This window comes from Gavialis gangeticus, unplaced genomic scaffold (genome assembly GCF_001723915.1).
Source record: "Gavialis gangeticus isolate Ggan-Ray unplaced genomic scaffold, GavGan_comp1, whole genome shotgun sequence".
NCBI lineage: Eukaryota > Metazoa > Chordata > Crocodylia > Gavialidae > Gavialis > Gavialis gangeticus.
Window position 1 is genome coordinate 8,015,584 of NW_017728964.1, and position 12,909 is coordinate 8,028,492.

A 12,909-nucleotide genomic window follows, 5' to 3' on the forward strand; every position below is an offset into this window, starting at 1 on the left:
AAGGATGATCTTTAAATCCAGACACTGGTATTGGAAATGCAAGCATAAACATCTCTAAACAAGTGAATGGTCACAATTAAACTGCAAACAAAACCATGCTTCCCCGCCCCCAAGAGTAAAGGCTCCCTTTGCCTCAGTAGAGACACTTCACTTGCTCTTGCTATTATTACAAAAGCAGGCTTGAAGTCAACTCAAGATCTCCTCCTAAGCAATCTTGCATTCACATACACATACGATCTGCAAAGGAATGCTCAGGTCTGGCAAGTGTGGGTTGAGAGAAGGGTTGCACAGTTTTCTCCAAAGGTTGAGGGGGACAAATCTCATGTTGGGATCTCTGCAAAAAGATCCAAATGGGGATTTCCTGTCTCAGAATCTTTTCTGCCCCTGGGTCAATAATTTCAATAAAACCCCAATTATTCCATCACTATTAAATCCTACAAAACTTTTCTATAAGTATAGCGGCCCATTTTACAACTTTAAATGTGCATGGGGCGGGGGCGGGGGTGAATTTTGTACCATCTGAGCCGCTAACTTAATTTAGGAGGACAAAGGTAAAACTAAAACATAGGTTTAACTTGATGAATCATTCCTTGAGTACAGAAAGATCTACAGAACGAGGTCGGAGATGGGGAGGATTACCTTATAATAAGAGATTTATTCAGGGGGAGTGAGTGTGAGAAGAGAAGAGGGCAATGGGAAATGTACCTGTGGAGGGAACACAGACAAATGTAGAAAAAAACCAATCACCTAAATGACAACTGTCCAAAGAAAGAGTGAAAACATATTGGGCTATAGGTTACACAGAATGTTACCACTGCTTGAGGGAAAACTATTGTATTCATGTTGAGACACTGACAGACAAATCAGTCCTCTTAAAAAAAAATCATTTTCCACATAGAACAGGAAGGGAAATGAACCTGGCCCTGTGCCAGGTAACCAGGTTGTCGCCGTATTGGTCTAGAAGCAAAAGGAATCAGAACGTGGCAGAGGTGGTATCTTTTATTAGACCAACTAGATACTTGCAAAAAAAAATTGCCCCTGTGATGTCTTATAGTTTCATAGTTTCATAGTTTCTAGGGTCAGAAGGGACCTGAGAAGATCATCTAGTCCGACCCCCTGCCATGGCACAAAAGAGTACTGGGGTCAAACGACCCCAGCAAGGTGTTCATCTAACCTCCTCTTAAAAACCCCCAGGGTAGGAGCCTGCACCACCTCCCTTGGAAGTTGGTTCCAGACCCTAGCCACCCTGACCGTGAAATAGCGCCTTCTGATGTCTAACCTAAATCTACCCTCTGCTAGCTTGTGACCATTGTTCCTGGTCACTCCTGGCTGTGCTCGGGGGAACAGTGACTCCCCCAATGCCTTCTGATCCCCCCTGACCAGTTTGTAACAGGCCACAAGATCCCCCCTCAGCCTTCTCTTTTGGAGGCTGAACAGGTTCAGGTCCCGTAGTCTCTCCTCATAGGGCCTGCCCTGCAGTCCCCTGATCATGCGAGTGGCCCTCCTCTGGACCCTCTCCATGCTGTCCACATCCCTCTTGAAGTGCGGCGCCCAGAACTGGACGCAGTACTCCAACTGTGGCCTGACCAGTGCCGCATAGAGGGGGAGGATCACCTCTTTGGACCTGCTCGAGATGCATCTGTGGATGCATGACAAGGTACGGTTGGCCTTCCTAACTGCCTCCCCACACTGCCGACCCATGTTCATCTTGGAGTCAATGATGACTCCAAGATCTTTTTCCGCCTCCATGCTGACAAGAGGGGAGTTCCCTAACCTGTAGGTATGGTGCCGGTTGTTCCTCCCCAGGTGCATCACATTGCACTTGTCTGTGTTGAAACCCATCCTATTCTTATCCGCCCACCCTTGTAACCGGTCCAGGTCCGATTGTAGCCTGCTTCTTCCTTCTAGTGTGCCCACGTCCCCCCACATCTTAGTGTTATCAGCAAATTTGAACAGGGTGCTTTCACCCCCTCGTCCAAATCACTGATGAAGATGTTGAACAGCGCGGGCCCGAGGACCGAGCCCTGTGGGACCCCACTGCCCACGTCCTTCCAGGTTGAGAAGGACCCATCCTCTACCACCCTCTGGGTGCGGCCCTCCAGCCAGTTGGCGACCCATTTGACTTAAAGCTTAGCCACTGGGAAGGATGAGGTCGGGGGAAATATTTGTTTTGCAGTGGTTCCCAAAATAGCCTACTGAATGGCAGAGTGCAACATTCAGGCATCTTGCCTAGGATAAGTGCCTTTAAGACTTCAAAAAGAATTGATCCCACTTCCATTTGAAAAAATACTGTGGTTTCCAAACCGATCACAGGCACTCAGACTTCATTGTCTCTATTCAAAGCAGCCACAAAATAAGCAAGGAGTAATCTTTAGCCCAGTGACACTTGATCCAGATGTACATCAGGAGCAGCAGAACTTGCAAAATACGGAGAAGGAAAATAAGTCATAACAAAGCAGATCATATCCAGGGACCTTTATTTCTCTGGAATGGAAACAAATTTACCAGCCTGGACAAAAAGCTGCAGGTGGCGATTTGTACATTCTTTCAAATTAAAAACAAAAAACAAAAAACACAAGTTTGGCTCCATAAATTTCTGTCATAACAAAAAACTTTGAATTGTACATCAAGCTTTTTACAAAGCATCAACATTAAGATGGTTTTACCGTGTTCTACCACATTCTTTACCATTTATACAGAATATGCCATACCAAATGCTACATCAGCTTAAGACATTAGTATTAAAGAGATATAAAGGCAGTTGGTTTTGTTTTTTTTACTGGGAAGGGTTTAAGACTTGGTAGGTTTCTTTGCTTGTTTTCCTAAGAAACTTGCTAAAAAAATATAATAATTTAATTCATAGGGACAAGATTGGTTAAAATTCCAGCCTTGGTTGCTTGGCAGCCTTCCGAGCTCGTACCTCTGTTGCTTCCATTAGTGTAACAGCCTCCCTTGGCCACAGGGACATCCCATGTGGTTCTTCCACTCTGCTCACCAGATCTCCTCATTCTTTCAGATCAGTTTTTTGTTCCGAACGCTCACTGTGGCTGGGAATCAGTTGCAGCTGAGTGCTAAGAGCAATCTGCAGCCAAATGGAGGATTTCAGTCCGGGCCAATTTCACAAGGGTTTAGCCCTTTGTCCTTTGCTTCTTTGTACATCCTTTGGAAGTCTTTGAAACGAGGGGCACAGCCTAACCGGGCTTCCCCAAAGTGCATGCGTCCCGTGAAGAGGAAGTCTCCATCTCCTGGTTTCACCCCACATTCCAGCAGGGTCTTTATTTGCCCTCGCCAGCTCCCACTTTCCTCTAAGGGCTGGAAGACTTTGCTCTTCTGCCTGTAGAGTCTGCTTACGCTGACATCTATTACGGACTCTTGCTGTTCTACCTCATTTGTTACATCTTGGATGGAACCTCTGACAACTGGAGACAGAAGAATGAAATGAAGTGAGGGTTACGTGAAAATGGTTTGGGAGAGTTGGGCCCAAATTCAGTTCTGAAGCAGGCAGCTTCAGTGAAGTCAATGGGGAAAACACACTTATTACATCAGTTTGAAATTTGGCCCCGTAAGTTCAAGGGCACAGTGCTTGTATTAATAATCCTTACAGCACATCTTCAAAACCCAAAAGCCAAATTGTCTACATTACTTTAAATTTATGCGTGAGGAAGTTACGCTAGAAATCACGTTCAAGAAAGAAGAGTTCTACCAAAGTCAAAAGCACATTTAGAACATTCCCAATTTCTCCCTCTCAATATAATGTGTTTGTTGCTACCATTACAAATACTAGCTGAACATTAACTTTCCCCCTTTAGAAAACAGACATAAAAACAGCCATCTGAGCCTTTGGTCTTTTGTCAGTAGTCCATTTTGGAACATCAAGGGGAAAATACCCATTACATGCCCCCAAGAAACCTTTGAACTTCTACCTCTATTGTTGTTGCTTGGTTCTTCTTTGTTCTCTATAGAAAGGACTAGCCAAATACAATGGCTTTAATTGAGGCCCTTCATGTCACCTCCTATAAAAATGTTCTCCTTCTCTGTTCTCTTTGTGCTGCCTTGGACACAGTTTGTTTACTGCAAGCAGAGAAAGTTTCCAGTTTGTTGCAATTTGGTGTCTACATTTATCACTGTTTGCAGAGGTTTCTGTAGTCAAATCCAGCAGGCGCCAGATTAAAAGTAAGGAGGGAGAGGGCAGAGTGGGGAAGTAGAAACAGAAGAGAAAGAAGATACTCACCAAAATCACTAGTGCAGACAGCCAAGAGGACTTCTGTGTCACTGCAGGGTCGGCAGGGGGCTGGAGAGAAAGGGGCAGAGTTAATAAGAGACAAATTATGGGTTCATTCTTGTTATTTAACAAGTGGTTTACATGAAAATAACCCTCAAATACTCAGTGCTTTATAAGATAAGAGGTTGCAAATTCCTCAACATCATGCATTGTATAACAATGTATACGTTGATGAACGTACGTCTACACACAGGTGGCGGGTGGCAGCACATTATGTTTGGATTTAGATGATTTTATAGGTCTATTTATAGCGTGATGCACTATGGAATTCAAAGCCCTTGTAAAAGATCTGAAGATCATGTGATTTGTATGAAATGTGGTAGGGCTATTTCACCAGGATATTCAGTTAAAAAAAAAAAAAAACCAATGTCTGACTACATCAAGACACAGTGGAAACTCAAGACCATATCTGTTAAAACTCAAGCAGTACAAAGACCATTTCCTGTACTGCAGGAAACATTTTGGTATCTACAGTAATCTAATCAATGCAAGAATGTGATTCTGCTTTGTACTCAGCCAGCTATTTCTGAAGAGCAGGTACTGTAGTTACAGTACAGATGTTTCTATAATACCCTACTGAGTTGAGAAATCTGCTTACTATCAGGGTCTACCCTACCTGGTGATCCTAATTAAGGCTACCCACTGGAAGCCTAAGGATCAGAATACATACTTTTTCCTTGATGTCACTATAAGGGAGCACTTGATATCAGTCAGCCATACAATTCACCCTGGATTATTATAACCATTGCTGCTGATAAACTGAGCTCACACAAGGACAAAGGACAAGTGTAATTGTTTACATAATCCACAATTAAGACAAATTAAAAAGTCACCCAAAATCAGCATCTCAAATGCTTATTTACAAACTTCACAAGTTGTCACCCTTACAATCACCCTCTACTCAGGCAAGTATTTTACTGTACTAAGTAGTACATTTGAACTAGTCTAAATGATGCTTAGCTGGTCCCTAAGATACTTAACTATTAGCCTTCCTTCTAAACAGTATAACTATTCTTTAACATAAGACTCAGCAAATCTATCTTATGTTGTCCAAGGTCCCATAGAAACAGTCATTCAAAGAGGAGGATTACAGCTCCAAATGAACCAGATTTCTCCAGTCAGATGATTAATACACAGTGTAATACACAGTTTAATAGGATTAAACAGAATGTAAAATGCACATTTCTGGGCAGGGGAGATTAAGGGAATAACTCTTAAAGGGTGATAAATTCTAAAGAAAGAAAAACTAGCGGTGGGCAATGTGGTTTTGACAAAAAACAGCCAATCTGACCAGTCACCTAAATATATGAACAAAAAATGTCAAAGAAATCTTCGAGCGTTCTGCCCTTTTCCAGCTTTTTAATGCTTCTTTGTATGTTCTTGCTTTAGGGCTAAGTCTGGAAACACAAAAATGTCATGAGAAATGCCTATCAGTGGATCTGAGCAGCCAGAGTCAAGATCATAACTGAAATCACAGAAGAAAGCCTGAACAGGAGATTCCTAACAAAGTGATTTTGATCAGGGCCCTGCCCAGAATAAGCTTCTAATGTTCACCCAGTAACAGAAATTAATACACATTATTTCCATGACATCCTACTGTGGAAATATTTCATTGATTCAAAAGCCAAATTCATGCAGATGAGATTGAGGAAAGGAAGAGAACAATATTAGCTAACAAACTTAACACTGGTTCTTGAATTCAGCCGGGTTTTAATGGGATCTAACAAGTGCTGAAGTTAATCATATGGTTAGGTGTTGCACTAGTGAACCATTTGAGATGGAGGCAAACCCTACAAGATTTTCTTAAAGATCAGTGAAAAAAGTTATTTTAGAACCAAACATCCTCTTACAACCTGATGTGAGAACCAACTATAAGAAGTGCTAGACCACCTGTGTTCTCAAATGAGTGAGAAAAACAGCAGCATTAGGGATGAAAAATAAATGAGACCTTAAAAGATTTCTCCCATATTAATAAACTAATATTAGTAATAAAGGTAAGGGCACTTGTTTGTTCATTTTAAGTATGGATCCAATTCCCTTCAATATTAAGGTCTCAGAAACATGGATGTTGAAGGACAGCATCCTAACTTCTCCTTTTTGAACAATAAACTAGAATTGGGAGTTCAGTATTCTCTTTCAGCTCCAGGCTGACTTGCTTGAGTTTGGTTGTGATACTCCACAGTGACAATGCCAAGCAAATCCAGAGCACCACGCTCCTGTGTCCCTATCCCCCATTCGCCAATCATATTAGGTACATCAGGTATATCTTGCAAGGGTAACATCCTATATGTATATACCTAGCTGTGGGTGGGAGATAAAAAAAGATTGCTGCAGACCAACCATGAAAAGCAGAAGACAAACAGTCAATCAAATGAAAACCTTACCATATATTCCCACAAGGAATGAAAATACAAAAGACTCAACACCTGGGAATTTTTTTTTTTAAATAGGGGCATTGCTAGTAAAGGGAATAAAACTTTTGATCATATGTTAAATTAGTGCTGAACTGCAGAGGTTCAGTAATTACCATTGCCTGCAGGCTGCTGAGTGACTGTATGCTTCCCCATCCAAAGTCAGAAGGTCTTACACAGCTTAAACCAATCCTGAAATGCAGACAGCATGTTTACTTGCATCAAAAATGTAAAATATCTATGTAGTTCCAGGAGAAGTCATTTTATGGAGAAACCTGCAGAGTTAATAGAGAAAGGCCCTGTGTTCACAGTAGGATAACGTTCTCCCTTCACCTCGGCTTGTGTCCCTTTTCTTGCTGAGCAAGTTTTATGGCTCTCTGGGTCCCCTCTCTTGCAACAAAAACTATCTGAGCTAGTAACAAAAAGAAACCAGCTTGAACCACTTGGATTTCTTTAAACTCAGTAATCCAAAAAAGCCTTAATTCATGCAGCAGAGGGAGGAGGGGGGGAGCAACATCTTACTGAATCCCTCCAAAGCCCAGATGCCTATAACTCAGCTACACCGCTTGTGGCATAATGCCTGCATTGTGCAGGTCGGCTGCCAAATCTACTGGGAATTCCTTTGATGGATTTTGACAGTATCCTGACCTGAAGTAACCTGAGGCAGCCCCCCCAGCAAGCGTCTCTGAAGGCCTCTCTATTCACTTCACTGTGGAGGGGGATGTAATTACATCATTCCTTACGAGCCAGCAGTCATGTCCCAGCTGCTTTGAGCGATTTGCCCTCTGAACCTGATGTTACTGAGGAGGACATGGTGATACTAACAATAGACTGCACTTGTTGGCCAACAGACTTGTTGAACATGTCTCTCTGTCCTTCCCAGGGGGAGGGGAAGATAGACAGGGAAAGAGAGAGATGTGGCTAAATTACAAATATAAGTGATCACAGTACTAAGCTCAAAGAGCTCTCCCATAGCCAGAGAACAGTACAAGGAGGATTGGACAAAATCTTTTGACCTAAAAGGCAAGAACGAGGGACTGTAAGGGGCCTCACTGGCCATCGAGTCCAGTCTCTGTCCAATACTAACACAGCATTTTGCACTATCAAATTTGTGCTCTGTCACTGTGGATTGACAATGTGTTGCAATTTACAAGAAAGCTGCTCTTTGACAGGAGACAGGAAAGACGTCCCTTTAAAGCGGAAGTGGATTGGTTTAACACACAGTGACTGCAAAAAAAAACCTTACCAAGGAACATCCTTTGGTTTTATTAAGAAGTAGGAGTGTGTGCATGCATGTGTTATGCGGGAAGTAGTGCTGGTTTGTTTGTACTTCAAATTGCCAAAAGATGCTACAATCACACATTATATGTGTAAGTTAGATACGCACTCGTGTTAGCTTTAAAACCCAACGGCGGGACCCAAGCATGGCTGAAGCTCCAATCAGAAAAAGCTAAATTCATGAAAAATCACCACTATTGCTGCTGGCAATCTAAATGACACTGCTACGAATTGAATGGGCTCCAGGGACCCCACTCCCTTCTATGTTGGCATTAGCACAGCGTGGGTGATCCTGCACTACAGCTGCCCATATTATGCCAATTCTGGGGCTTAGAGTCAGGGACCATCACCAGCACTAGCTTCGTATGGAAGAAAACGCTACAAAGTTGACCTCCAACTACTGCAATCCTAAACTTATTCAAAAGGATGCCACTGAACAACTCTTTCCTGAAAAGCCAGAAGGGTTTGCCTTCTGAGAAGAAATTTCAAAATACACAGATATTCCTCACTTAGTCTCTTTCTACTTGAAAGGAAGATCTGATTGACAATGGACCAAGGATTCTGTCCATGGGGAGGAGTGTTTAAAAAATATAAAAAGCAAGCAGCAAAATATTCTTGTGACATGGCCCAATTCTACTCTTAACTACGGTCAGAGTAGCCCCTTATTTAACCTTTTCCCCAAGACATCCTCTTAAAAGGGAAAGGCTGAACTCTTCCAACATGAACCTGAAGGTCTGAAAGGCTGCTGCTTTGTACCAATGGCAGCCAGCATTTTCTGAAGAAGTGTTGTGGTTTGTCTTATGCCACTAAATAACTACATCTGCCTTTCGTTCAGTTTGGGAAGCTCTAACCCACTCTGGAGCTCAAGGGGTGATGGGCAGAAACACAAGGTAGGGGAACCTACAGTATTAGCTACAGAAATCTGAAGCAGTGCTCTAGAAAAGCCTTCAACTCTTCTTATCCCAGGGATCTTTAGCAAGTCAGTCTCCAAGATACGCCCGACACCATTCTGAAATGCTGCCCAAAACTGCATCACTGCACCTGGACCCTGAACTGATGCAAACACGTTAGTTGTAATCTCGTGTCAACAGAACAACATCCAACACACCTGCACTTAGTGGAATACCTGCAGCCACACAAATCACATTTCAACCACATAACAGAGACAGAACAGCTGTATAACACAGAGAGCTTCTCCACACCTGTGGCAGAACTTAATGATGCTCAGTGGAGCCCTCTTGTCACTCCCTTGTTTTATAGTGTTTTCCTGTCCCTTGCTTGGGTAGCATTACGTGACCCTCTGCAAACTGCACCATTCCCCAACTATTGTTTCAATATGAAAATTCTAAACTGGACAGCAAATATGTAGCCATGGAGCTTGTGTTAAATAATATCACCACTCAGAAGACATAGGTTTGAAAGTCACCATGCCCCTTAGATCAACCAAACACAACTGTCATGCATTTGACGTACCAGGACATATTCCTCCACAGCACAGAACAACTCCATTGGCTCCAGTAGAGTGTCTGGAACTCAAACAGCTCCCAGCTTCAGTGTGGAAGAGCTGTGGTGCAGGGCTATGCTGAAGACAACAAGTAACTTCAAAGAGGAATGCAAATGGCAACCCAGAGCAAAAGGTCATGAATGAAGATGTTAAGCTCAGCTGAAGAAGAGAGTTGCCAATGCATGATACCCAATATCTAGCATGTGCGACTGGTGAGGAACCAACAGCTGCAGCCTGATCTTGTCAAAATCATGACACAGCAGCATACAGAGTCAGAGCCTGGAAATGAGGACTGAGATTTGTATTGAAGTTCCAGACTTCTGCTCATGTGAAAAAACACCAGCTCCAGACAAGCAAAATAAGACAATTATCTAGTCTTGATGGACAGAATGCAAACCGAGATACTATTTGGGGTTTTTATTTTAAAAAGGTAAGGTTAAAACAAACAAAAAATAGCTTCTTTTCTTTGGCTTGATCTTTGAATGTTCATTTTAACATGCATGAATTCAAAAGGCCTAAGCAGGGACCGAGGCTGTGGTATTTATTTTCTAAGAGCAATTTAAACCATTGGATAAATGTTAATGAAATTCAGACTTTCATATACTGTGGCATGGTTTTTGCTAAGAGGACCGAGTTATTTCCACTTCCCTGCTTGTAGAGGGGAGGGGGAAAAAAACCATGTTCTAAACTTTATTGTCAGAGACATGACGACTTACATGTTCTGAGAAATGCAAGACCATAAATCAGACCTTATCTTTTAATAAAAATGTATTCCAAGACAGCATTAAAGCCCTAAGTACCAAAGAAATCTATCGACATTAAACCGGTTTTTGATGAAGGAATTTAGTGCTAGATAAGCCCTGTTTGCAATACCGTTTTTAAAATTAAATTGACTTGGTAGCTCCAGAAGCAACTATGCATCTTCAATACATCTTTAGGGGGTGGACGGTTAACCCCTTTTAGCTGTTCCTGGCTACAGCACACAGCCTAATAAAACAGATTAAAAGTAAACTAGAGGCACTAAGAGATTTTATTCAAGCGGCATAATACAGAACTACCTTCAGGCCCAGCCCAGAGCAAGGGACCATATATAAACTACACCTCTCAGGAGTCATCCTGACCTGCTCTGTGTCCCAAGACACCCTCCTGCAATGCAATTCCTCTGCATAATCCCATCTTCTCGAGGATGAAGTAAATTATTGTAACCCTTGAAAAGGACCAGCTTACTTCCCAACATCACACACATACTTGCCACAGGCCAACAGATAAGGACAAAGCCAATATTCTGCTAAAGCCCTGCTATTTATTTCACTGCCTGCCTGTTCTGTGGGGAATCATCATGGGGGCTGTCAGACATGTAGCTTCCTGCTCTAACTCACAGCACTTCACAGAAAGCACCAAGAGTTAAAGCTACCCCTCCCCAACAAATGTTCACTGTTGGGTCAGGGGAGCGGAGGAATCTAGCTCCACTTTGGAGCCAATCCTTGAAGACCTGCCTGTCAGCAGCCTCTCCCCCAAAGCTGCGCCCCCCCTCCCCCCTTGCTCTGGTGCTATCTGCAAGACGGGAGGGTGCTCTGGGTGGGTTTTGCTCAACCTGAACTGGTGGGGGGGTGGGTAGATTGAAGTCCCTCCTCCTTCCCACCCCAAGGCAGACAGACATGCAAACCTCACACAAACCCCAGCACCCTCCCTTCCTGCAAACAGCACCAAAGGTGAGACACGGCTGGTCAGCCCAGCCCACTTTGGAGCACCTTCATCTGAACCCTCTTTACATGAGGGTCCAGGGATTTTTAAGGCACTTTTCAGCCCTGTACTTCTGTCAGGGGACGGCTGTACAGTGCTTTCAAGGGGCCGACTGCATGGCAAATGTCACTTCTGTCAGCTCCCTGAAAGAGCAGGGACTGTACTCCATGCCAGCTTCAGACCCAGGCAGGCCTGGCTCAGCCAAGCAAGAGTGAACTTCTTGCTTCCCCACCAGGCTGAGAGAGGTGCACTGAGTTAGGATTAAATTCAGTTTTCTGCTCCTGCACCTCAGATGTTGCCTCACCATCATTCCTGGTACCATATAAAGCCTTTCTGCCAGACCCTTCGGAACAGAGGTAGTTGCACGTCATGAATGCTTTACTGAATTTAAAACCACTTGGGTAGATGGATTTTTCAGCTAAATTCTTTCTGCAGTATTTCTACCACAGAAGGCCAAGTTTACCATACCATTTTGTTGTAGAAGCAAATGTTTAACAAATGTTTTTCTACTCTTTCCCCCCCTCCAGCTACAATTAGATCAAATCCACTGTGTATTTCAACTGCCAAATGCAAAGAAGATACTAGTGTGAAGCCATGATATAGATGGGTTTATCCCACAGATAACTTCTCTCCAGAACCTATCAGCCATCCCCTCGCAAAAGCAGTATCTTCCTAAGTGATATAAAGGTTCTGACTTTCAAGTGCATGGGTAAAACTTGTGGTCCTTACTAGTCATGTATTAGCAAAAGGTATACATCATCTAGATTTCCCCTTTCCCTAACCAGAAGGTGCACAGGAAATGCTCTTGAACAGCCTGACTAACCTCCCACATGCTGGAAAAAGGAAGCGTACTGGGACATATACCAGTTGAGCGATCCCATCTTCCATATCAGCTGTTGGCTACTGCTAGTCTCATCTCTTTGAAGCTTTCCTGGTTTTTGGCCACTAGAAAGGGAAGGGCCATTCTGCCCCTCCCTACCTGCCAGCTTTTGTTTCCTTCTTCCCATACATATTTCTACTGCTACTTTTGCTAAGATTCAGCAGTTTGAATCTCGTTTATTCTACAGACTTCTGAACAGCTACAGTGACTAGAATATTGGCTTCATTCTGTAGCTTCATAAAAAACCCTGAACAGGAGCAGGGATGTTGGAGGCACTGGGTTCAAGACAATGATGCTTATTAGAAGAGCTAGAAAACCAATCTTAAAACTTAAACTCAGTAAAAAAATAATGACTTGGCCTGTCCCCTCTCAACACCCAGTCATGAGGGAAGCCTTTCTTCTTGGAATTAGCAGTATGTAGCCTGTTTCAGGGTCTGAACACGAATGAACTCACTGTAGACTTCAGAAAAATAAAATGATGCATGAGGGTGTGTTTGTTTTTTAAATTAAGAGGGACTGTTTCCTTTAGAAAGGTTTAAAAAAAAAATCTTTCCATGAGATGTCATGTGCAGTTGACAGGATGCGACTAGTAGGGCACCCATTTCTTGCTCCTGAGTGCTAATGAAATTGTACAGTAAATCAGATGTTCTGCTCTAGTTTCAAAACTTTCCCTTTGCCCTCTGGCATTGGTATAATAAAAACTGGAGAGAGCTGGTACCGATTAACAGTTTGGAAACTGGCCAGGAATTTTACACCCCCACCCTCTGAATATGCAGCATGGAATGGATCGGAATTAAATGACAAGAAGCTG

The 12,909-nt window shown here is 43.0% G+C and overlaps 1 protein-coding gene across 1 annotated transcript in view; it reads right to left on the reverse strand.

The window, feature by feature from the left end:
* Positions 1 to 2,460: 2,460 nt before the first annotated feature.
* METRNL (meteorin like, glial cell differentiation regulator) overlaps positions 2,461 to 12,909 on the reverse strand; it is a 43,785-nt gene continuing 33,336 nt past the window's right edge. Inside the window, exons 3-4 of the mRNA XM_019502439.1 lie at positions 4,232 to 4,291; positions 2,461 to 3,419 (exon numbers count right to left, since the gene is read on the reverse strand). Coding sequence (XP_019357984.1) covers positions 3,103 to 3,419; positions 4,232 to 4,291 — 377 coding nt within the window. The 3' untranslated portion in view covers positions 2,461 to 3,102. The remainder of the gene's footprint in view (positions 3,420 to 4,231; positions 4,292 to 12,909) is intronic.